At 41.4% G+C, this 26,626-nt stretch overlaps 3 protein-coding genes across 6 annotated transcripts; 2 read left to right on the top strand and 1 right to left on the bottom strand.

The window, feature by feature from the left end:
- The first annotated feature begins 355 nt into the window (after positions 1-355).
- On the top strand, positions 356-10,349 carry cry1b (cryptochrome circadian regulator 1b). The gene is made up of 11 exons (XM_086027099.1): positions 356-1,068; positions 1,474-1,582; positions 2,412-2,554; positions 2,645-2,829; positions 4,643-4,731; positions 5,156-5,296; positions 5,391-5,702; positions 5,788-5,939; positions 6,237-6,439; positions 6,823-6,957; positions 8,166-10,349. The coding sequence occupies exons 1-11, from the start codon at positions 911-913 to the stop codon at positions 8,261-8,263; spliced, it is 1,725 nt and encodes a 574-aa protein (XP_085883225.1). The 5' UTR covers positions 356-910; the 3' UTR covers positions 8,264-10,349.
- A 513-nt stretch (positions 10,350-10,862) lies between these two features.
- Positions 10,863-15,114, top strand: LOC147148478 (dihydrofolate reductase). The gene is made up of 6 exons (XM_086028603.1): positions 10,863-11,259; positions 12,083-12,132; positions 12,655-12,760; positions 12,897-13,023; positions 13,249-13,364; positions 14,065-15,114. Exons 1-6 carry the CDS (start codon positions 11,153-11,155, stop codon positions 14,147-14,149), a joined length of 591 nt encoding a protein of 196 aa, XP_085884729.1. The 5' UTR covers positions 10,863-11,152; the 3' UTR covers positions 14,150-15,114.
- A 3,610-nt stretch (positions 15,115-18,724) lies between these two features.
- On the bottom strand, positions 18,725-25,804 carry mterf2 (mitochondrial transcription termination factor 2). 4 transcript variants are annotated; one of them, XM_086029471.1, is made up of 3 exons: positions 25,444-25,605; positions 19,954-20,132; positions 18,725-19,848 (listed from the first exon to the last, which is right to left on the bottom strand). In XM_086029471.1, exons 2-3 carry the CDS (start codon positions 20,101-20,103, stop codon positions 18,976-18,978), a joined length of 1,023 nt encoding a protein of 340 aa, XP_085885597.1. In that variant the 5' UTR covers positions 20,104-20,132; positions 25,444-25,605; the 3' UTR covers positions 18,725-18,975. The 4 variants fall into 4 exon arrangements, with proteins under 4 accessions (XP_085885597.1, XP_085885595.1, XP_085885594.1 ...); XM_086029469.1 differs by lacking the exon at positions 25,444-25,605 and adding an exon at positions 25,684-25,804 and having other exon boundaries at positions 18,725-20,132; XM_086029468.1 differs by having other exon boundaries at positions 18,725-20,132; positions 25,444-25,604.
- Positions 25,805-26,626: the final 822 nt, after the last annotated feature.

The following is a 26,626-nucleotide window of genomic DNA, read 5'->3' as shown; positions in this document are numbered from 1 at the left end:
TCGAGCACACCTCATCTGAGGCAGCGCGGTCCGACACGTGATTATCCGGGTTTTTGAGGGTGTAACACATAAATCAACGCCAGATTTCTGATTGGCTGTTTTTAGCGAAGCTTTTATGCGTTTCTTTTTATTTTGCGGCGGTTTCCAGTGCTTTGCTTTAGCTCACATTGTACAGCGAATTCCCCAAAGTTGACGTTTGTTGGTTTTAAAGTCACTCGTAGAAGATATGCAAGCAATAAATAAGCAGGGCCCACAAAGCACACTACTGAAACGTGACAGCGAAAGCGTTGTATAATGGTCCATGCTGACCAATCACAGCGCCCCGTTCCTTCCTGGATATTCCAATGGGGGGAGATGTTGACACACAGGGAAAGGACATCATTGCATGGCTCATCAGACAGCTTCACGCAATCCGTTTATACACAAATAGGTTGCTAGATTAAGTACAGGCCTTGTTTTAGAGTAGGCAACGTCTTCTTCAGGAGACCATTTATAAACAGTCTTTTTTTTCATGTAGGACTTAAGTACGACTTCAGAAATGGACAAATATGACGGGATTACATTTCTATAACATTTAACATTTGCCAACGTTGTTGCTGCCACTAAGAGGAAACAGTTCGTTTTTGGTGTTTGTTTGATTTTTCTTCGTGTGCTGTGATTTGCTGCTGTCTACACACATGCGAAGACGGCTGCCCAGGAGAATTAACTGTGTGGAGAAATTCATGGAGCTAGGTTAACTTAAGTACTAGCACTAACTTACATTTGCCAACTCACTGACTTGCGTTATAAACGTGTCGTATAGGCAGTTGTTCTGCCTAAACAGCGAAGGATCGATTTATTCGTCTGTTGACTGCTAGGGGGCACTCCCTTTCCCCCTTCCACCACATACGTGCAGCGCGCTGTCAATAATATGGTGGCCAGCGCAATCCACTGGTTCCGAAAAGGACTGAGGCTACACGACAACCCGTCTTTAAGGGACGCTATTCGGGTGGCGCACAATATACGCTTTATCTACATCCTGGACCCTTGGTTTGCAGGCTCGTCAAACGTGGGCATCAACAGGTGGAGGTAAGTTTGCAAACAGACTCTTTTGACTTAAGAGGCAATCTCATCTGCTTATTCGGTTGGAAGACTGCTGAATGGCCATTCTACAGTTTGGACTGGACTGGATTTAAGCAAGTGCATCTCCCTGTAGCAGTATTGATTCTATGATGAGCAATTATTCTGCTCAGCCACATAATGGCGTGTGGAACGTTCGTAGTACTGTATTGGAGTTACTTTCTTCTTGTGCGTTTTATTATAGTACGTTTTATTGTTATTATGATGATGAGGGGGATAAGAGTCGGTGCCATTGCATAGGCTGGCACACTCTGGCTGCCCATTTGTTTATATTTTGTATAACAGTGTTGATGTGAGACAATTCAACAGAAGAAATAGTTGCATATGACATACATCCTGTCTTATTGTTTGCAGGTTTTTATTGCATTGCTTGGAGGACTTAGATGCCAGTCTGCGTAAACTCAACTCCCGCCTCTTTGTCATTCGAGGTCAACCCACAGATGTCTTCCCCAGGCTATTTAAGGTTGGTTTGAATGAACAAAGTGAACTGCCTAACAATTCTGATGGTATAATTGAATATTTGTTGATTTATTTTTTAATTGTTGCATACAGCTGAGTATGGATAAGATACAATAGGATAAGATAGATCGACAGATGTTTTTATTATCCCGCAGGGAATTCGATCCAAAGTGTAAATTGGCATGGAACCATGTAATCACACAGCCCCCAAATCAACAATGATCATCTGTCTATTTATTTACAACACTAGTTTTATATCCAAACATTCAGATGTGTTAATGGCAGGGGCGTTACCAAAGAGGGGGCAGAGGTGGGCAGTGCCCACTCACGGACATGCTCTGCCCACCCAAAGAAAACTGGATGTAGTTCTGATGGCAGAACCCAAAACAAAACAAAAACATTGTCACCTGCATGTCCATATTGTTCAATTATTGGTGTGTTCTACGTTTGAACCTTTGTTTGTGTTGTTACATCCTCTTTCACCTTAAAAACAATACAAAACAAAAAAAAACATTGTCACCTGCATGTCCATACTGTTCAGTTATGGAAGTCAAATCAAATCAAATCAACTTTTATTTGTTTAGCCCAAATCACAACAGTTACTGTAACTCAATGAAGGAAAAAACAAAACACGTTTTAAGGTGCAGTAGCCCTACACTGGATTTCGACCTACTTGAGCTTTGTAACATTTTTTTGCCCACCCAGGTAAGACTAATGCCCACCCACACCTGGCATCCTGGTAACACCACTGGTTAATGAACCAAATTTTAAGGGTAATCATTAGCGACTCGAATCTCTGGCATATTTTTTATTTATTTGCATTTTCTCTTCAGGAATGGCAGATCACTCATTTGTCCTACGACTATGACTCTGAGCCTTTTGGTAAGGAACGTGATGCTGCCATTCAAAAGCTAGCCACCGAGGCGGGGGTTGAAGTCATGGTGCGGATATCGCACACCCTCTATGATCTAGACAAGTGAGTGGTCAAACATAATTGGAGTCACTTCACAACTGCAAGTGTCGGTTTGAGATTAATGTGGTATGTTGTTTAATTCCTTTTCGAAAGGATCATAGAAGTTAATGGTGGTCAGCCTCCTCTTACATACAAGCGCTTCCAGGCTCTCATCAGTTGTATGGATCCTGTCCACTCTCCGGTTGAGACCATCACAACAGAAGTCCTCAAAAATTGTGCAACACCCATCAGTGAGGACCATGATGACAAGTTTTCAGTGCCGTCGCTAGAGGAACTTGGTAGGACTTTGAGCTAATGTACTGTATGTCTGCTGCTGCTGCTGCTATATGTACAATAAATGCAGGTGTTGTTACTTAAAGTGAAAAACAACCCAAACATATTTTTTTCAAGAATATGTTCCCAGCAGGCCCACTAGTTGAAACCCGGCATTCTGATTAATATTGAGTTTGTGGAATATGAATTAAGCAGCAAAATCCACCCTTTTTAGCCATCTCAGGGCAGGGGCAGAGCCAAAGCGTGGCTAATGGGTGCGCCTGGAAAAATTAGGGTGGGCCTGAATATTTCTCTCACTGAGCACAATCCTCCTGTCCCGACACATCGTATATTCAAATAAAATGACAAACTGAACAATATGAAGTTCTGATCTTCATTAGAAAACCACAATTATACCATTCTTAATATTCAATAAAATAAAATACACAATGAAACACAAATTCAAAAATAATTTACAAAAAAATTTAAATTATGTATTTTTTCCATGAATCTCACTTGGTGGGCAGTGTATCAAACGGCTCGGCTTCAGAAAACAGGTCAGCCCTGATTTGTCGTTACCTGAGCCCTGAGCAATTGTGATGTCATTTTCAGTTGACAGAAGTGACAAAATGGCCGCCCCCAGAGATGGCTAAAAACGGGTGGATTAACTATTATTCCACAAGCACAATATTTATCAGAATTGTTCCAATTAGTGGGCTTGCATAGAACATATTCTCGAAAAAAAATTGGTTTGGGTTGACTTCCGCTTTAAATGCTATACAAAATGATTTGTCACTGTCCCTGCTTTCAATAGCAGGATTATAGCAGATGGTTAAAATGCATTGTTTCCCAAATGTTCTTTTGAAAATATTGAATGTGTTGATTCATTTATCCTAAAACTATTACAAATGTAAACAGTAGGGCTTTTAGACGAGTATCCATTACAGATCATGCATTTTTGCAGAGTACGAGCATGAAACTAGTACAGCTCGTCATTATCCGCACTCGTGCTAAAGGAAAATCCTCATTCTTATTACTTGTATTGTATTGTATTGTATTACTATGTATTCACTCTTCACGCTCTGTGATTGGACAGTCACACACAGCGACCGCCCCTCCCTAGACTTTCCAGCAAGAAGAGCCGCGGGGCGCAATACTCTTTCACAGACATATATAGTAACTGATGATCTCTCTGTGTTTTGTTTGGCTTGACTCCAGCTCACGTTGCTCCAATCGGTACTCAGTTTTACTCTGATCGCCTCTGTTTCGGTTTGTAGGATATTTAAAGTTAGTTGGTAAACTTGTTTTGTAAAGTACGTTGTCGTCGATCGAGGCCTGTGTTTTTTTCCCCCGTCTGTTTGCTTATACTTGGGCCGACTTTTAAAAAGTCAGTTGGAAAACAAGTTTTCCCTCTCCCTCTCAAACAGTCAGTGGAACAATCACGCACACCCCCACCCCCACGCACACACCCCCACACACACACATTAATCAATATTATTGTAAAACTTGGTGTGGAGAAAAAAGTGAGGTAGTAAAAATAAATAATGAAAAGTTGCATGCGTTATCTTCATTAATGCTGTTAAAAATGTTCATGTTTTGTGGTAATCCGATGTAATTTTCCTGTGTTTTCTTCAAGTTTAAAAAAAAAGAATGTTAGTTTAACACATTTTAATCATGTGCAACCGAAAAGCAAGTACTTTTTTTCGGTGTGGAAAATTGACTTTTAATATGCATATCGTTTTTTTAAAAAAAATAATATTTCATTTATTATCTCTGTAAACATTTTGTCTGAACCTTGCAACAGGACTCTTATACTGTGCATGTTTGCGTCTTCCTTAGGTTTTGAGACTGAGGGCCTAACAACAGCAGTTTGGCCAGGTGGAGAGACAGAAGCCCTCTTGAGACTAGAGAGGCATCTTGAGAGAAAGGTACGAGCACCACACCAGATGTGTGATTATTCAACACGTGTCCAAAAGCACACTATTTCACTTGTGGACAAACCATACGATTTTGCTTAAAGTTTTACTTTTTATTGGGGATAGATATGTCTATATTATATACATGATCCATATGCCGCCCATTTGTGTGTGAAAATAAAACACGTTTTGGGGGTATTCCCACCGTTGTCAAAATCAGCCTGATTACGGCACACAAGATTCACATTTTTATCCATATAGTTAAATTCAATAGTCATTCAGTGAGAAAAATAGTTGAGCTTCAGTTTTCATGTTGGTGTTTGGTCAATAACTCCCTCCTTGTGCCCTTGAGGAGACAAATAGGAAACTGAATTTTGTTTAGGAGATGTTCTTTGGTGAACATGCAAGATAGCAGGCGCTTTCTGTCTTTTTACAGGCATGGGTAGCAAATTTTGAGCGTCCTCGAATGAGCGCTAACTCGCTTCTGGCAAGTCCTACAGGCCTCAGCCCCTACCTTCGCTTCGGATGCCTGTCTTGCCGACTCTTCTATTTCAAACTTACCGACCTATACAGAAAGGTAATGGGGGAATAATTGTTGTGTTTCAATGGAACCTATCACTGCAGAAGATTAGTTGTTTTTTTTTTTTTTTAAACATTTGTCTGTCAAATAGGTTAAAAAGAACAGCACACCACCACTTTCCTTGTATGGCCAACTGCTATGGAGGGAGTTCTTCTACACGACCGCGACCAACAACCCATGTTTTGACAAGATGGAGGGAAACCCTGTATGCGTCTTGATCCCCTGGGAACGAAACCCAGAGGCGCTCGCCAAATGGGCAGAAGGACGTACAGGCTTTCCTTGGATAGATGCGATTATGACCCAGCTGAGGCAGGAGGGTTGGATCCACCATTTGGCCCGACACGCTGTGGCCTGCTTCCTCACCAGGGGAGACCTCTGGATCAGCTGGGAAGAAGGCGTGAGGGTAGGCACACAAAGCTCACTTGTAATCGCATGTCGGCATACTGCCTTTCTTCTTTCTGAAATGAACCGTGTCTGCATCCTGGCAGGTGTTTGAAGAGTTGCTGTTAGATGCGGACTGGAGTGTAAATGCTGGCAGCTGGATGTGGCTTTCTTGCAGTTCCTTTTTCCAGCAGTTTTTCCACTGTTACTGCCCCGTGGGATTTGGGCGACGTGCAGACCCCAACGGCGACTACATTAGGTGTGTCGAGTTTCTCTGAATTCACGGTTGCAATTGCATCGTTCCCTCACGTGCACACATGCGCGCACACACACACACACACACACACACACACACACAGTTGAGTGAGGTTCTGTATTGTTAGCTCACATAAGGAAGCCATTTTTCAAGATGCTTTTACAGTGCTTTCAGTGTCATCTATTGACAACCTACACATTGCTAAATTTGAAACTTAGCATCAGTACAATTTTGTTCTCAATGCAATTCCAAAATGACCAACCTGTCAGGTTAACCTAATCTTTGAATCTCCTTTTGTAGGCGTTATTTGCCCATATTGAGAGGCTTTCCAGCCAAATATATCTACGATCCATGGAATGCCCCAGAGGAACTACAGAAGGCTGCCAAGTGTGTCATTGGAGTCCACTACCCAAAACCCATGGTGAACCATGCTGAGGCCAGCCGCGTCAACATAGAGCGGATGAAGCAAATTTATCAGCAGCTTTCCTGCTACAGAGGACTATGTAAGAGCAACAGTCACACTTATTTCTTATTTGTGATGTTATTGAAGAGCATCTCCATTACACCCAGCCATAGTCATACTATTGTACTACTCCATACAGTGGAAACGCACACATAAACAACTTGTTTTACATATCTCAAATATGCATACAGTGTAATAGTTTAGCTGGTGCAGTAGTGATAGACTTTAAACTCTGTTATATGTTCATGCTCGCAATGAGGACAAGTACTTTAGAAAACGGGTGGATGATTCCGAATGTGTTGCTTATTTTCCAAACGAGTAAATTGCTTATTGATTTTATATCTGAATGTGCAGTGAACTGTGGACCTTGTTAAATTGTGCTGCACTTTGTGGTTGAAATGTGCCGCATTGATGATCATTCAGGTCTGCTGGCAACAGTCCCGCATAATTCCAACAACGGGACAAAGGATAACGTAGGACAAGTCAACCCAGGAATTAGTCAAGTGCCAGAAGGCTCCTCAGAAGATGCATCAATCCAGAAGCGGACATCTCAAGCAGGTAGAGTGGTTGCACACTCACGGCATCCCTGCTACTTAGCACATATCTATGTAAAGGTTCGATATAAGCAGTTTCGCATTACAGTTTGCGTGTCAAACTTAGCACTTTGTACCTCATTAACCAATTAAAGCCGAAAGTGCCCGGCTCAACATGTCCCCAAAACCTATGGGCAATGATAGAATCACCCTCTTAAACCTGAGGTTCTTCCAGAAATTCAACACCTATAAAATAATTGATATCTCAGCCCCTGTAGCAGATCGAAACATAATTCCAAAAGAATTTGAGAGCTTTGACATGTGGCTTTCACATAGGCCCAGTTTGTTATTGTTTACTGTTTCAATAGAAGATATAAAAATAAAGTGTCAGCGCAATAGAAGCACTATTTTAATTTGTTTTCATCCTCTGTCCTGTTACAAAGATATTGATATCATCATTGTCTACAAACATATATCTTAACCATATATCGCATTCGATGGGCTCCACTGGTTCAAAGTCCATAAGCGCGTCATCTATATCACTGCCGTTACTCATTTAAGAGCTCCCGCGAACGCGGCGCCCGCCATTATATTCTGATGCATTTCATTGGCTAAGAGACCGAGAGTTGGATTCAAAAAAGAAAATGACATAAACACTCTCCCGACTTTAAGGGTAGAAAGATGCAACAGCGCTCCTGGCTTTAGTGGTAGAAACGCAGTTATGCGCCCGCGGCATTAATGGGTTAAAACACATTGAAAAGCAAAACTGCGAGTTTTTCCGCGGAGACGATCCCAAGAAGCTTAGCTCAGCTGGACGGCGGACGCACAAGCTCGTTGCGGTTTACGCCACACCAGCTAACTAGCTAAACATGTCGCGAAGTTGCTCTTAAGTCTGTAATTATCACATCTGTGGTGGTGAATAAGAAAAACACTTCTGACAAGCATCATTCTCACAAAGGGATGACTTGGAGTAATTAACAGAAGACAGAGAAGCCATGCTAATCACTCCTTTAAACTAAGAGTGACATGTAATCGTGCATCGTATAAGTAGAAAACAAAACAGTTATAACGAGGCTTTAGGCAGGAGGAGATGCAGTATGATACATTGATTTTTGTCTACAATCATGAAATAAAAGGGCTTCATATCCTCTTGTGCTTTTGTAGTATACACTCAAAAAAGGAAGATAATATCAAACAAATATCTTTTGTTGGTCATGTGGTTGTTCCCGTTAGGTGGTTTGAACGCAGACAGAGGACAGTCTAGGCAGAAGCGACGCGGTGAAGAAAGCCAAGCTGAGAGCAACTCCAAATCCCCAAGACCAAGCAAATAATATTCCAAAAGACAAAATACAAAGAATCCCTCAGTCAACGTGGATGGCATCCTCCCCCATTGTGCCTTCGGCTATTTATAATTTACCGGAACTGAAACTGAGTTTCACTGAGTTTGCATGTTCTCCCCGTGCCTGCGTGGGTTTTCTCCGGGAACTCCGGTTTCCTCCCACGTTCCAAAGACACGCATGGTAAGTTGATCGGACACTCTAAATTGCCCCTAGATGTGTTTGGGAGTGTGAATGTTTGTTTGTCTCTGTGTGCCCTGCGATTGGCTGGCAACCAATTCAGGGTGTCCCCCGGCTACTGCCCGAAGAACCCTTGTGAGGACAAGCGGTATAGATAATGGATGGATGGATGAAACTGTCCTCAGTGGAGTCACACTGGGGAGTGATGGATTCAGATCCCTGTATTACTGACTGTTACAATTTGAAAGAATACATTTTAGACACAAGTACTACAGAACCGTGTTTTTGTTTTTTAGAATGATCCAATTTCCAAATTAGATTAGGCCAATCTTTTGCAAAACCAAGACAATAACACAATTTTGTTGATTCGCCAACAGGACTATTGGTTTGTAAACGGGCAGCTATGCATCTGCTTATGAAAAGCACAACATACATCATACCAGAGCTGGGCATTTTACTAAAAATTGACCGTCCGTTATCCGTCATCCGTCTGCAGCATGGGTACCCTTCCGTCGTCCTTCATTCGCCTTTTTTTCGGTGGGGAACAACATCGTACACGCCTATAGGACAGCCCGCCTCTGATTTTGAACACCTTCCATCAGAGATTCCGACTACAAACGTCAATAGCGCCTCACTGGCTGATAATTGAACAGAACTAGTGACTCACAGTGACTCTCTGCGCCATGGAAGCCTATTCACAGCCTGGTCCTTCACTCAAATATGTCCCCCAAGCAACAGCAACTCACTATTGTTCCTCACTGCGAAAAATAGACTAAAGACGGACTGCAGACGAAAGACTGATTAAATACATGGGCTTCCGACTATGCTTAGTGCATCCATTGTAAAATTTTTCCCGTCAATCGTCGGCTAAAGGGGCGTCCGTCATACGCGAGTAGACAAACCGGTCTGTCACATAGACGGAATGTCCAGCTCTGCAACATACATACAGGTACATATACGTGAAAAGTTACTGTCATGCTTTTGGATGGTCAACACACCATGTATATTCAACAACCAACTTCCATTAGTGAGCTGAGCTATCAAACCATTTTTATTCCATTGGTTTCACACGTATTAAATTAATATAAAGTAATCAGTAATACAACAACCCTTAAAGTTTCTGTCTGCTGTCATTTAGGAGACTGTTCTTTGTATTGCTGTTGAACTCTACACAAACATGTGGAGTCTGTTGACCAAGATATCTATCCATCCATCATCAGGAGTGCTTGTCCTCACCAGAGTCGCGGGTGTACTGGAGCTTATCTCAGCTGTCTTCGGGCAGTAGGCAGGGTACACACTCGACTGGTCGCAGAGCACACAGAGACAAACAACCATTCGTACTCACAGTCACACCTAGGGACAACTTAGAGTGTTCAATCAATCATGCATGTTTTTAGAATGTGGGAGGAAACTGGAGTACCCCAGACTGGGAGAACACACAAACTCCACACAGGAAGGTTGGAGCACGCATTCGAACCCTGGACCACTGTACTGTGAGACGGATGTGCTAACCAGTTGCCCACCGTACCGCCTGACCAAGATATTCAAATATATTTTGTTTCAATTTGGTATGTATTATGGTATCTTGTCGAAAACAACTGTCAAATACACTGACATAAGAAGAATGTTAAAGTTTCAATGATGATGAATGCATGTTCAAAACCGTTAAAGAAACTGACTGAGGTCATGGGATCATATATGTTGTAAATATTTGTTTAGTTTAAAAAAAAAAAAGTGTATATTTGGGGTTTCTCTACTCCTTTTGTAAGTAGCTCATTATTACCAAGCCTTGCATTTTTGTGACGTGATTTATTTATATATATATATATTTTTTTTTATAAAGAATGACCAGATGTAACCTGTTTTGGAAATAAAGCAACGTTGTGATATCTAAGTCAAATGCTCTTGTATTTTATTCGGTTATCTTTGTTGTGGTTCCGTTGGAACCGGAAAAGTGTGGATCCCACAAACGTGGACAGAGGGAAGTTGTTCAATCACAAAAAAAATGTAAAAAGAAATAAAATACTACCGTCCAAAGTACAACTAAAGCCGCAGGCACAGCGCCAGGAAAAACGGGATAACAGAAAACGCTTGCAAATAAGGCAAGGAAATGACTAACGCTACAGGAAAACTTCAGTTGAGAAAACAAAGTACCTGTACACCGTACGAAATAACCAAACACTATACTCGAGAAAAAAAACACGCGAACAATAGGTGATCAAGTTTTAGCTAAGTCAAGAAAATCAACCCTTGGGGCGATGAGAGCAAGCAAGGTGGGATAATCTGACGACGAGCCTTCGCCGCCGCTGTCCTTTCAAAGTCCTCGATTTGATTGAGATGCAGAAAAGGTGCGGCGTCGAAGGACACGCCCACAAGTCAGCTGACTGACTGAAACACAGCAGAACCATGACAATCTTTTGTCAGTTAATTATGTAAATGGGACATTAGTAAAATTGTTATTTTACATGCCATTTTGAGTTGCCACCCTGTGACACGATAATTATGCGGAGTCGTGCGCCCCCAAAGTATGGAAGGCGCATGCTCAAACGCTGCTTTGTACAAGTTAGACAAACTCACATTAGCGAATCAAGCCAATAGCAACCCAAGCCCGGTGGGCGGTTTCAGAAGGATTCACTCGTCCGCCCGGCAACGGATAAAGATCCGAGCTTCTCGTGGGAAGTGAACTGGTGTGGGTTTCTGAGGATGGAAGAGGATCGCCGGAAAGTGCAGAAGAAACCTGTTCGCGTCATCGCAGCGGTGTGCAAAGACAGAGGCATCGGAAAAAATGGCACACTGCCCTGGAATCTACCGTAAGGCTCTTTCGGCTCAGAAAAACACTATTTTAAACACTTTTCGACCTTTTAAATATCTTTTGATGTTTGTTGAAACCATGCACAAATACAAGGCCGCGGACGGTCAAGGCCGCACACAGAATACTTTAAAATAGTATACCCGTAGTAACATTCATTGGAACGTATAAAGTGACATTTGTCACGTCACGCTCATTGCTTCACTCGATTTCACGCTCATGATAAACCTCAAAACACTAAAGTTATAGATAGACTGAAGGCTGCGCCATTCATTATCCAGTCCAAAGGCTGTAGAGCAAATTTAGAGAAATGTAGAGCAACGTTTTCATCGACGCTCTCGGGGTGTGTGCTCATATGGTTCTAATTATTTACAAATGTGCTGCATCATACTGTTTTACACCACTGCAAAATACAGCCGCAATACTAAACGTTTCAACTAGTGGGCTTGCATAGAACATATTCTTCAAAAAAAATATGTTTGGGTTGACTTTTCTCTTTAAGATGCTCATTTTAAATTGAAAGCAAAGCTCTGCATTTGCTAAGCAACTGTGATTGTGGACTATACGAGCATTGTACAATTTCCACATTTTCTCCAGTTACATTATTCCTGTTATTATGAAGTGACTAAGTTGTACATATAGTTTGTGTGCATGTTTACAAATTACAATTAAGACTTCATACTGGTCAGAAATGATCATTTTGAAATTTTAAAACTGAATATTGACAAATATAGACCATTGACATGTTTGAAGGGGACAAGAAGAAACATGAAGCTTCTGAAAACTGACTTGTTTTCTATTGTTTCTTAAAATCTAATTTGCAGATCTGAATTCCAGTACTTTCTCCAAAGCGTTACACAAGTCTCAAAACCAGGTAATGTCAACTTCAATCTCCAATTTTGAACTGAAGTGTCCTGAACTAGATGCCTTAATGCACATATACGTGGAGGCGTTACATTCAAACATTTACATAATTTCTTGTTCAGTTACTAAAAGGGTTAGTTTTACTTTCACTTAAATGGACCAGTACTTCTTGAGTGATCCAATTATAAGCGGCTTGGATAATGGATGGATAATTGAATATCAAAACACCTCATATGATCAAATGAATTGGTGTACATTGTACAGTATTATTATTTAACGACAATATGTTCCTCAGTTATAAATGTTAATTATTTGGTCCTTAAATTACAACACAAATGTACTTTTTCTGTATGTAGTTCAAATATTAGGAGGCATATCACTATGAGAATTTCAGTCCTAACATTAGGAATTGAATATCTGAATCAAACTTAAAAAAAAACAACAACAAAAAAAAAACACGTTTTCACTTAGCATTTAGTCTTTAAGTCAGACGCAAGTCAAACGTTTCTATTTTTTATTATTTTCTTTACAGGAAAGTTCAATATGTTGGTGTGGGGCAAACTGTGCTGGTTCTCAAACCCTCCAATTATGTTCCCAATGGCTAATGTTTTGAATGCGGTCTTGAGTGAAACACTGCAGTGAGTGCAACTTCACCTTTATACAGAGAAGAGAAGAGATACTGTATGATCAAGATGAATATTGGTGGCAGTCATTATACATTGTTGTTGTACATTCACTTACCGTACCTCTCGTGACACTCCTTTTATCTCACAGGACGGTCCCAGATCATGCCCACTTCCTGTGTCCGGACATGGAGAGTGCTGTCCTTTTGGCCGCACAGTACCCGCTCGCAGACTTGATTGAGACCATTTGGGTTGTTGGAGGCACTCGGGTCTACAAGGTACACGTTGTGGAAAACGGAGAGCCAGGCCCTATTGAGTTGTTGGGTGGCACAAATCCCTTCTTGATGTCTCAAAAACCCGCTAACCGAGTAAAAACTGACTCATTAGATTGACTGGGCAGTGAGGGGGTTACTGCACACTTAATGTACCAGATATCACATGTTGCTGTCATTGTGTCAGTCTGAATCTGTCATTTTAGTCTACATACAGTATCTTTTTTACAGGATGCACTGGATCATCCCTGGTGCGATTTGGTTTTCCTGACAGATATAATGGCTGAATTTGAGTGTGATGTCTTCTTCCCTGAGATGGATCCACAAATCTTCAAAAAACAGGAAGGGTGTGTGTCCTCGTACATGCTTGTTCTTCTACTTACCTGTGTCCCCTTGAACACATGATTACTTGTTCCATTCAGATGTAAAGGTTTTCCTTTATATGTACCTGAATGTCAATTCCCACTCAGTGTGGTGGGCAAGGTGAGCAATTTTTTTGTGAGTGACTGGAAACCAGTCCAGGACGTAGTCCGCCTTTTGCCTGAAGTCATCTGGGACCCTCAAGAGGACAAGTGGTATAGAAAATGGATGGATGGATGATTTAGTTGTACTCTGGTATACAGTAGTTGAGGTACAATGAAGTTGTTGTGAAACAAAATAAGGTGAAGACGTGAGTTCAATAATGTGAGGACTTTGCTTGAAAAGAGTACGTGTGCCCTACAATTGGCTGCTGGCCAATCCAGGGTGTACCTTGCCTCTCGCCGGAAGTCAGGTGGGACACCTTCCAAATTCATCCACGACCTTAATAAGGGCAAGCGGTATCGAAAATAGATGGATGAAAAAAAAATGACATTTTGTGGTGCCTTCCCGTTTCACTTAAAGGGAGTTAAATATTCTATCACAAGTTCATCATATAGTCCGTAAAGTTTACTTTTCATTGTCTAATTTAAGGTCACTTGCTGTGTTCAAGCTACAGTAACTGTATTGATTTTTCTTTTAGGCTGTATATATTGGTTACTTTTTTTTATTATTTTGTCTCCAAATAAGATTTCCTGGAGTACCAAGTGGAATCCACGAGGAGAATGGCATTAAATATCAATTCCAGGTATTCAAGAGGAAGGATGCACATTGAGGAAATGAAGAGAATGTTTTGAATGACACTTACATAATGTCTTAAATGTTGGTATTGTAACCCATAAAACTCTAGCAGCATTCCAATTTTTGTACCCAGATTTTTAGTGTTAGTTCTGACTGTTATGAAAACAAATATGTTGTGTTGTTGAGGGTGAGTGACTGTTGCACGACTGTATGTCACACCTTCGTCATTTCTGTTTCATTTTAGTAATGGTTTGGACGGAGTCCCCTTTGTGCCAAGGTATGAGAAAAATAATATTCATGGGCAATCTGCTCCCTCAGGTTATTAATCTGTTTTCTCAGACCGATAAACTAAACTGTTGCCACAATTTCACAAATCTATATATATAGCACAGAGAGCTATGAAATAATATCCAACATGACACTACCTTTTGTCTTAGTGTGTTGTCTCTTATTGATGTGCTAAATTGCCACCGAGCATAATTGAGGTAACAGATCATTAATGAATGTTATTTTTCACAAACCTTTGCAACGGGTACACTCCATAGTTTGTTATGTTACAAGTTAGTCATTTTTGTTTTGATAAATGTAGTGTGATAGTAGATGGTAAAATGACATAGTTGGAGGGGATTTTTTTGTCCCACTGCTTGTCATATTTGTCTGCATTACAATTTAACAGTATTATTGCAACCCTTGATTGACAGCATAATTTACAGCTGATGTGAATGGTCAAATGTGACATTTTTGTGTACAATTTTATTAAAATGAAATTGCCGTTGCACGTCATTACCACTAGAGAGTGGCAAAGCACTATACAAAAACTGAAGTCTCCACTACACCGTGACCGCCGGACAAAACTGTGAAAGAATACTTAAAACTAGCTTTCAACCAAATATATGGCAATTAAGTATGGAAAGGCAGCGAGTACTCGCTTTTTTGTTTTGTTATTTTTTTTAAATTAGACAAAACTAACAACCACCCCAATAAAATGTATAAAATATATGCTAAATATTATGTGTTATCTTGCATTAGACTTAACCACAGGATGATATACTGGCGTTTTATTTCAGAGGATTGTTCTATGTAATTAAAAAAAAACTAGTTGAAATAAACTGCACTGCATGGGATATATTTATCCCATGATCGCTCTGTTAGAGGCCCTTCCTTCAAAGGGTTTCAGGCAGTGATGAAGACTCACAATCTATTTGACATTCCATATCACGGGTCACTTTTCAATTGATTCATGTTTCTGTAGACCTCGATTCCTTGTTTTATCACTTCTGTTTATCATTCTCACCTTCAAAGATTAACACATGAAATAAATGTAATCACAAAGTATTTGAAGAACATCTGACACCAAATCAGGAACAATAAGGTTCTTATACGTGCGCTTGATTTAACTGCGCTAAAACAATGACTATTGATATTGTATAAAAGTGGTGAATTTCGTTTTGAATCTTCTGGTGTTGTTACATTGTGTAGTTGGACCCTAAGTGCATAATAGAGTCCATGTCTCAGTTACACGTTCGTCCAGGAATAAATACACGATATAGCCCACACAAACACATTTCTATTCATTTATAACAATTCATCAATGAGAAGTTTATCTTAATTCTTCATCTCACCCAGAACTTTAGGACAATTCTTTGGATCCAACATCATCAAACTTCATTGAGATGAGCAAGTGAGCTAGTAGGTCCATCACGTCCAACATCAGTGACGTCCGACCTCACAAATGTTTTCTGGATGAATGAAAAGCAATTCTCACAGCCGTTCCATTGTCTTGTAGAAAGTTAACAGTTGAGCTTCTTATACCTGCAAAGGCGAACCAACTATATTTTTTTGACCACTTCCAACAATACAGTATGGTACAATAACTGGTGTATAGTTCAATACATTTTGAATAACATCTACTGCAGTGCTTGAAGACCGTGCTTAAAATATAACAAGATATGAACTTAAACTGACTTCAAATTGGGGGTATTTATTACCACAGTGAATGTATGGTCCCACTTCAGCTGGAATTCATTGCTTTTAATTGCAGAGGTCATCTGTTTCTGCTGAGATAGATGCCTCATACAGGCAATAAGTTAAGCGCGACTAATATCAACCTGTGCCACGTTGGAAATGAAAAAGGACAATTTATGCTCATCCTTATTAACCTCTCTGGCTCGACTTTGCCATTGAGGGACAGTGAGCAAAGGACAAGTGATCACAGATGGCTTTGCCGTTTTGGAGCTGACCAAGGCCCTGTGTCATCTGCTTCCATCAGCAGCTCCAAAATGTGTTCAGTTGAACAAAATGGTCATTGAATAGTTAGGTATAATTATAATTGCATGTGAGGTTTATGTGCTTGTTCAAACCCCCACAACACAAACTGTCGGCCTACCAGATACAGAGTACCGACTGGCCAAATATTACGACCGCTCATGATTTCCAAAAACAAAGTAACCTGCCTTTCCAAAAACGGTAGAATAATGCGCAGTTATGATTTGGGCACTTTCAGATTTTCATGAACACAGTTTATTATTGAAATCAACCTTTGCATGGGTTCAGGACTCCAAAGCACCATACTGAGAGGCGTGTCCAATATTTAGACTTACAGGGCACACAAAGGCAAAGACATATTCACTCACATTTATTGTACAAGTACACCTATGACAATTTATTCATTTAGATTCTGAAATGTGGAATAAAAATCATGCAAGTATCTTCCAACAGGGATTCGAACCAAGATCGCATGCGTACAAGGCAGACTGCTATTTCACCATGCCGACTCAATAAGGTACACCCACAATAATAAATATATTGTTAAATTAACACTTCAAAATTGTATTCCTGCAGGCAAACTTCATTATCACTCGCATTGGATCTCATCAGATGAAGTGTACCTTATGTTGTAGCAGGTCTGAGTATGCGGTTGTGCTAAAAATAAAACAATGTTCACATAAAATGAGGCTGAGTAACAACAATGCAATTCATTGCTTTTTATATACAAATATACTCAATTCCCAGGATGATCTGCACGTATTACTTGCCACGAGTGTACAACAGAGGCTTCAACCTAGCAACATGACAAGCTAAAGGAAAGGATGTGTAAAATTAGTCAGCTGATGAGTGTATATGAAGCATCACTCAGGCCCCCTTGGGGCTTTTCTGTTGTGAATGGTCTCAATGTGATTCCTATTCAAGCATCCATCTGCTGAGCTCACATGCATTATCACCAGATGCACTCACTTTTTCATTATCTGCCCAGCGGCTATCACCATGACTACACAGTCATGCTGAGTGATGATGACGGCAGCAGATGGGAAGTGCAAGTTGTTAAGGTATATGTTTTCTTCTTGCTCCTCCCCACTCCGGACACTCAAGCCCTTGCTTTCTTTCTTTGTTCATCAGCTGGAAAACAAAAGCACTCACGACGCATTTAAAGGGATGTGGCTGGTTATAAAAACAATAGCACACTGTAAGACAAAGAACGCCCCATTTGTTTACTCAGAAAGAATGCGGCCTTTCGTAACTCAAAAGCTAAAACACATGAGGGGCATTAGTCCTTTGAAATGAATTCAAACGTAGTTGCAGTCCCTTTTTGCATAAAAGACGTTCGAAACGCAAGTCAGCTCACTGGATGAAGGTGACACAAAAGCATTTCCAACTCAAATCAAGAGGACTTTTTGCCATCTCATTATGTGGTACGGTTTAAAAACGAGAATGATAGAACATTTTCCTGGTGAAATGGGTCATAATAAAGTGTCCCCATCTGGAAAGTAACAATGGAATTGTTTGATTGCTTGCCGGAGGGAAACAGCTGTTCCGCCAAGAACGGTGTAGTAAAATGAGACATTTGCACGAGCCGTAAATAAAATGGTTTGTTTGTTTTCCTTTAAACTCGGCCATACATTTGACAAATGCATAATTCAGTGGATGCAAATGTAATGTGATGAGGAGATCAGTTGGAATTCTTTTCTCATTTGGCAGCTGCAGCATTTTAACAGACATTGTTATCACATACAGTATCTGATCTCACACTGGACGATTGTTGTTTTTTCAACGTGAATTTTCACCAGCAAGCAAAGTCACTAAGCCCCGATGTCCACAATGGTTTTTGGTTTGAAGCACCACAAAGGCTTTCATTTGGATACGCTGCATGGACAAAAGTATTGATACTTTGATAAGATACTCAATCCGGCCTATCTCCATCCTACCAAGGTTTTACATACAAAAAAAAAAAATGTGGGAACAGTTTTAATGACAGTTTTATTTTTTTTCTCTCAATTTCACTGTTTTTAATGACTCTAGGGGAAATTAAATTGACACTCATTACATGGGATGCAGCACACAGTGACTGCGAGCCTGAACTAAGGGTGGGGTGGGGGTTGTTATTGAAGAGCACACACAGATCTTAGCCTTCTTTTTTACTCCGGACTAGTTAATACAGGTAGGTGTCTCATTACTTTTGTCCAATTGTTTTTAACATTTCACAATCCTGTCCCATTCTCGTGTTCTTTTCATTTTAAAGGTCAGTCATCGTCAAGCTAACATTGTGTGGTTGTAATCTGTTTGCAACAGCAACCATCCCATGGCTAAAAATAAATCAGGTACATAGACAGCATTATCATTTCATTTGAACAGAAGCATTTCAATGTTTAATTGGTTTCAAGTTTAACTCACGTTTAAGATACATCACTTTGATCATGACATAGTTCCAAAGAATAGTAAACAAGGTTTTACATTATTCTTCCTTTTTAAATGTATGTGGTTGCATGAATGTTGTCATCCAACTCCGGAACTAAACCTGTTGTTGAACTAATACCTTTCTGCCGTTGTCAAAGGCAGGTATGGCAAGTGTCCCTTGAATGTTCGTCAGTCGTCTCCTTTTAATGGAGCAACAGGGTTAAAAAGTGGTCTCTCTCTGCGTAGCTGTAGTTTCCCATAGCTCACTTCAAAGTCCTTCTTGGTACCATTAAGAACGTCCAGACTAGCTGTCGTTATATCATAACCGCTTGACTTCAGTCTCTGGATGCGATAATGAACTATTTGCGTTGTCAGTTCCAGCACAGTCGGGGTTTGCGTAATTTGATGCATGCTGATTCCGGCGCGAAGGAGCTCCTGGAAGCGCTCAGCCAGAATATCTTCAGGGTAGTAGAGTAACGCCGGACAGCTGACGACGATGTCCCGCAGCTCAGCCTCGGAGCACCCCAAGGTCTGCTGGGAGTAGGTCAGGGTGCGGCACATGCTATCTGGGTTCAGCTCAATGACAAAGCCCTTCAATTTGGAGAGGAGGTAGAGGAGCTCGGCTGTGCTGAAACCTCTGTCTTGCAGGAAGAGCATGTTTTGCCTCAGGACTTCGGGCGTTTTGAGGAGCACAAAGGGGTTCTGGCTCAGCAGCTTCTGAAGCCAGATCTTCATGTTGGCCTCATCTCCCCCGAGGTCCTGGTAGGTCTGCTGGAGGGTGCGAACCATGTCCTTGTTCTGCTCCACTGGACGACTGAAGCTCTGCGGGGCACTGGCCATGAGCTTGGTGATCATACGCTTGTTGAGGTTTAAGCTTTGAAGGTAAGTGATGTTGTCGCGCTGGTTGTCATGGTGACTTGAGGAGGTGAAGAAGGAGGCTGGGAATTTCTCTATGAGACCAACCAGCTCTTTCTGCTTGGGACACACTGACATCCAGAGCTCTTTCTGTGCAAGTGTTTGGTCTGGATTGCAGAGCACGGCCTCAGGGTAAACTGTTAATATCTGAGAAATGGTGGTGTCTGAGGCACCGAGGTCCTTCAATAAATCTGCAACCTCCTTTGTGTAGGCCGGATTCTGATGCAGGACCCAGCCTTTAAGCTTTCTCACCTTTTGGACGTCCACAGAAAGACCATACAGAACCTCCACAGTCTGTTGGTTCTCTGCCGAGCTGAGTGTCCCACATGGTCTGAGGTTTGAAGGTAAAGACGTCACACGGTGGCACTGAAGGCACAGTGATGCAGTGATGAGGCGCAACATTGATGAAAGTAACGCCTTGTCCTGGTCACCTATGAAGGAGAAGAAGAAATTGGTGACCAGGGGTCAACAACTCCGGTCCTCGAGGGCACCTGTCCTGCAGGTTTTCAATCTGTAACACACCTGTTAAAATGATCAGGATCGTTATCAGGTTTCTCAAGAGCTTGCTGATGAGCTGATCATTTTAACAGGTGTGTTGCAGCAGGGAGAGATGGAAAAGCTGCAGGACGTAGACAGATTCTAGTAACGCCTTAGTGACCCCTTGCCAAACATTGCATCACCCTTTGAATAGAGTACATAGGTTGAGCGAAAAATCGCTCCACTTCAATAGCAGTTTTTGAGTTAGCAAAAGAAATAACCAATAACATGTTTTTAATTATTAATAACGGCAGGAATTTTTAGTGATCTTTAAAAAAGTGTTCAAGAGTAATCATGAGGTTTTTCTTTATAAAAGTGTTCAAGAGTAATCATGATGTTTTGCTTTAATAAAAGGAACATTAAGTAATAAGGGGACTAGCAAACAATTAGATTAGAAGTTATTTAAGTAATCGGACTCATTACGTTGAAAAAAAGCAGCATTAAATGGACTATCCCACCAACAGAAAGCAGTGCTCCACAAGGGTCTGTATTGGGTCCTAAATGTCACAAATACGTCTCTCTCTCTCTCTCTCTCTCATATATATATATATATATATATATATATATATATATATATATATACACACATACACATATACACACACAACCCCAATTCCATTGATGTTGGGACATTATGTAAAATACAAATAAAACAGAACATAATAATTTACAAATAATATTCGACCTATATGTATTTGAATACACTGCAAAGACCAGTTATTTAATGTTCAAACTTATAACCGTTTTTGTTTTTAGCAAATAATCATGAACTTAAAATGTTATGCCTGCAACACGTTAAAAAGATCTGGGACGGGATCATGTTTACCAGTGTGTTACAGCACCTTTTCTTTCAAAAACATTCAATAAGCGTTTGGAAACTGAGGACAGTAATTGTTGAAGCTTTGTAGGTGGAATCCTTTCCCATTCTTGCTTGATGTACAGCTTCAGCTATTCAGCTGTTCAACGGGGTCTCTGTTGTCATATTTTACACTTCATAATGCGGCAAACATTCTGAATGGGAGACAGGACTGGAATGCAGGCAGGCCAGTCTAGTACTCGTAGTTTTAATATGAAGCCACGCTGTTGCAACACGTGCAGAATGTGGTTTGGCATTGTCTTGGTCAAATAATCAGAGCTGGGCATCGTCCCTCCTTCGCCGAAATTCCACCCGGCATATTTAATCGATCCACGTGGTCCTGGCCCGTCCCTCGTCGGTGACAGCCAATCGGCGTCGACAATGTAATTTTCACCTCACACGCAGACACGCCGCCAAAGAAAAAATATCAAACAAAAAAAACTGACACACACACACACCGATAACGTGGTGATCAGTGAAATAAAAAGAATATGCGGCACATCTCCTTGCATCTGTGGGACCACAAGGTACACAACACTCATTTATTTTTGTTTATTTTTCCTGACTCAACTGTGTGGGAGGAGTGTGGCACCTCCGTGTTATGTGATATCGGTTAAGGCCGTTCTCGACACCGGTTGGCTGGCTCCGACCGTCTGGGACCACGTGGGACGATTAAATATGCAGGACGGAAACTCGGGGACGGGCAGACGATGCCCAGCTTTGGAAATAATCATATCCATGAAAAACACTTTGCTCGGATTGCAGCACATTTCTCCAAAACCTGTTTGTACCTTTCAGCATTAATGGTGCCTTCGCAGACTGGTTTGTGAACAATATTTGAGAGAAATTATGATATTGTTTATGTGGAAAAAGTTTTAGACCTTTGTGTTCATCTCATAAAAAATCGGGGAAAAACAAGTGTTGTGTTTATATTTTTGTTGATGTGTGAAAAAATACGAATTACTTGATGATCAACTCAATAGGAAATATGGAATATTTTACAACAACTAATTGATTAAACCAATAAGTAATCGATTATCATATCGATAAATATTTTGATGATTGTTGAGAGACCTTGTTGAATTTAAAATTGTCCAAATTCTCAGAATTTTAGCCTTTATACTGTAAATGTAGGCTACTCAAATTTCTGTAGTCCTCAATGAAAGCAGACTTATGATCTTTGTGTTTTTTCAAAGTACATTTGCAAACACATGTTTTAACTTTGGAAAACAACAACACGTTTGCTATTTTTCTGACATGTTATGGACCAAGCCAGGAACTGAATCATAATTAATATATGTTTGTGCATTTTCTGCACTGTCAATTTGAAACAAAGTCCCGTTTTTGCATAAAATGATGGAAACCGAATTCACTGGGGGGGACCTGCAGTGGGCAAATGAGCTAAATCTCTTTTTCAATAGGTTCGATCAGATGCCTGCCTCCACTCCGTCTCTCCTGCTGCAGTCTCCACCTACTCCTCCTGCTGGGCGTGTCACCCCCTCCCCTCTTTTCTCCACAGTCTCCAGCTCCCAGCTACACCAGATAGCCACCACTCCTTCCTGTCCAGCCTTGGCCTTCACAACATCTCAGGTGAGGAACCAGCTGAAGAAGATGAAGGCGAGGAAGGCAGCGGGTCCAGATGGCATCAGCCCCCAGCTCCTCAAATCCTGCGCAGACCAGCTGTGTGGAATTGTCCAGCACATGTTCAACCTGAGCCTGAAGCTGGGCAGGGTCCCCCAGCTATGGAAAACATCCTGCCTGGTCCCGGTGCCAAAGACCCCCCACCCGAAGGAGCTCAACAGCTTCAGACCGGTGGCGCTGACGTCTCACCTGATGAAGACCCTGGAGAGACTGGTCCTTGTCCACCTGCGCCCCCTGGTGAGCTCCTCAATGGACCCACTCCAGTTCGCATACCAGCCTGGCATCAGTGTGGATGATGCCATCATCTACCTCCTCCACACTTCACTCTCCCACCTGGAGAAGGCGGGGAGCACTGTGAGGATCATGTTCTTTGATTTCTCCAGTGCTTTCAACACCATCCAGCCCACCCTACTGGGAGACAAGCTGGAGCGGGCGGGGGTGGCGCACCACCTCACCACATGGATCCAGGACTACCTCACAAACCGGCCACAGTATGTGAGGACACAGGACTGTGTGTCTGACGTGCTCCTCTGCAGCACGGGGGCCCCACAGGGAACTGTCTTGGCTCCCTTCCTGTTCACCCTCTACACCTCGGACTTCAACTACAACACCCCTACCTGTCACCTGCAGAAGTTCTCTGACGACTCTGCGATTGTCGGCCTCATCACAGGCGGAGATGATCGGGAGTACAGAGAACTTACTCAGGGTTTTGTGGACTGGTGCCAGCAGAACCGCCTCCTGATCAATGCGGGGAAATCCAAAGAAATGGTGGTGGATTTCGGTAGGCGCCAGCACTCTTCACCTGCACCAGTGAACATCCGGGGAACAGATGTTGAGAGAGTCTCAACTTACAAGTACCTGGGTGTTCATCTGAACAATAAACTGGACTGGTGCGACAACACAGACGCCCTCTATAGGAAGAGTCAGAGCAGACTCTTCCTACTCAGGAGACTGAGGTCTTTTGGGGTTCAGGGGACACTCCTCAGGAACTTTTATGACTCGGTGGTTGCATCGGTCATCTTCCAGGGAGTGGTCACCTGGGCAGGCGGCGTCTCGGCCCGGGACAAGAAGCGGCTGGACAAACTGGTCAAGAGGGCCGGCTCTGTCCTGGGCTGCTCCCTGGCCTCTGTGGACTCGGTGGGGGACAGGAGGATGTTGGCCAAGCTGTCATCAATGCTGGGCAACCCGGACCACCCCCTCCAGGGCACCCTAACAGCACTCCACAGCACCTTCAGTGACAGACTGTTACACCCTCGCTGTGCAAAGGAGAGATTCCGCCGTTCCTTCTTGCCTGCTGCTGTCAGACTCTTTAACAAGAACATTGTGTAGTCTCTACAAACTGGCGGTCATTAGTGCAATTGTGCAGTCCTGCACCTGAGCTCGTATCGTGCAATACCCAATATTCCCCACTACTGTAATACCGTGCAATACTCAACATTCCCCACTACTGTTAGTCTAGTTTTATTTTTATCCAATGCTGTTCCTTACATTTCACTACAGCACTGCAGCACTGTCACTTAGAGTATTTTTTCCTCTGTACTATGTACAGGCCGAAATGAGTGTTCCTCATATTTTTTATGTAGATGTAGGTTGGTGTGTATACACATGTGTATATACACATGTTACTGCGTATATCTACATAGGTTTGATTCTAAATGTTTGCCGTCAATGTTATACATTAATGGCCACATTATGCCGCCGCCCCTGTGTGACCTATATCTTTGCTACTGTAACAATGAAAATTTCCCCACTGTGGGATCAATAAAGGCATTCTTATTCTTATTCTTATTCTTATTTATTAATCAACAAAATAAATAAATTATTCATCAAGTATTATAGTAATCATTAGTTGCAGCCCTAGTGAACTCCAAACTTTTAACAACTACAGATATAAAGTATTGCACCAGAAATCATCTTAATCAAGATACACTTAAAATTAAGCACATTAGCTTATTCCTTCCATATCTAAATTACACATCTGAAATTTGTGGTAGCACCTATACAAACTTAGTTACTTGCATTTTATTTAGCTTTTATTTCAATTTTTATGTAACATTAAAATAATTGAAATATCAAAATTCGCATCATCTTCACTAAAACCCTTAGTTGTCAACAAATGAATCTATTTATATATTTACTTATTTATTTTTAGATATACAGTATAAGTGTATCGAGGGAGGGCTTAATTTCATAATTCATTAACTTTGCTTCTGCCTTTTCATTTTTAACCTGTACATATTTACGTATTAATTCAGTGCTATTTGTATATACCCCCGACCCTTACCGCCTTTTTTATTGGTTGGAATTTCCTACATATATAGTAAAAAGTAATCTCGTCTAGAGCATTATATAAACCAGTAATCGATTTAACTGGTCTCATCACATATTCTTTACGAGGCTACATTCAATAGTGTTGTTGACCGATACGTTAGTTCAGCATTAAACAACCTTTGATATTTTAATTCCAGTATTGACACACGCGAGATGGAGTATTAAACAAACTAAAAGACCATCAAGTCACACCGGTAGAACGGTATCTGTGTTATTTCTTTTTTTACACACTAAGGTTGTTAGCGCGCGGATTTTACAACTTTTTATGGAAAAACAAAGGAGCGACCAAAAAAATATCAGTCCCATTGTCAGTGTAAAATTGGTGGCAGCCTCTGTAAAAGAACGCAAATGTAAAGGTTAAGCAGAGACAACATTACCTTCAGCTGCGTCGGTCAGCGGATGTGACGTATTGTTTGTTATGGAACGACTTCTTCTTCTATGACTTGTGTTCCCACCTCTCCCGTTTCATATGCAACAGCGACAACTACAGTCTACTACTATTTCTGCGGCTACACCTGATACTACGTGCTCCAGTGACTTCAAACTAACACTACTACGACTGCTGCTATTACTGCCAGTACCACTATTATACATCCATCCAGTACAACACCGCTTACCTGGGGGTGCTGGAGCCTATCCCAGCGGACTTCGGGTGAAAGGCGGACTTCACCCTGACCTGGTCGCCAGTCAGTCACAGGGCACACATAGAGACGAACAGCCATTCACACCCACATGCACACCGTCACTGAGTAGGAACCGAATCCGCGCTGCTTGCAGAAAAGTCAAGCGAGTGGGCCATTAGCGACTACCACTATTATTAATACTACTACTACACACTACTAATACTAATATTAACCACTCCACACCACTCAACTTTTATTATTTACAGAGCACTTTAACACCAAAAATAATGCTAATAAACATTGTTATAATTCAGAATCACTTTTATAGGCCAAGTATGTAAAACGTACACAAAAAATTTGTCTCCGGTAGTATTGTACACTAATGTTGCAGTAACAAGCAAATTCATGACACATACATTAAGTACAGTATACAAAGTTTTTCCATAAAGTAAGGTAATACCACCCAATGACAGCTGTGCAACAATCTGGAGTCATAAGAACAGAGATAAAGTGATCAGTGGTGTGGTACTTGCAATACTATGATGGTTGTGCAGATGATGCAGATAATTTTTGCACAATTTTTAAGTGACCAGTAAAAAACAGTACATGTAATGCAACTTTGGTCGTGCATACCTGTCAATCCCGGGCTGTGCTGAATCTTGTTGTAATTTGCCCGTACATTTCTGTGTCTAATCTTACATAGTATCTATATATAATCTTACGCAGTATTTATCGCTCAGCGGGAGAGGTGGGGGAAACGGAACGGATATTTCTATATTGAATCTTACACAGTGTTTATCGCTCAATTTGGGGGGGAGGGTTGACTTTGCTTGTGAAAGTCGGCCGAAGTTTGCTGTCGGAATCGCTTATGGACTCCGGATTAGAGCCGAAATGGGCAAGACGAGATCGGTCTAACAAAAAACGAGTTTTTAATGGG

This window comes from Filicampus tigris, chromosome 4 (genome assembly GCF_054856515.1).
Source record: "Filicampus tigris isolate MCC_2025a chromosome 4, RoL_Ftig_1.0, whole genome shotgun sequence".
Classification (NCBI taxonomy): Eukaryota; Metazoa; Chordata; class Actinopteri; order Syngnathiformes; family Syngnathidae; genus Filicampus; species Filicampus tigris.
Note: the sequence above shows the minus strand (reverse complement) of the source record. Positions and strands in the feature narration are given on the sequence as shown.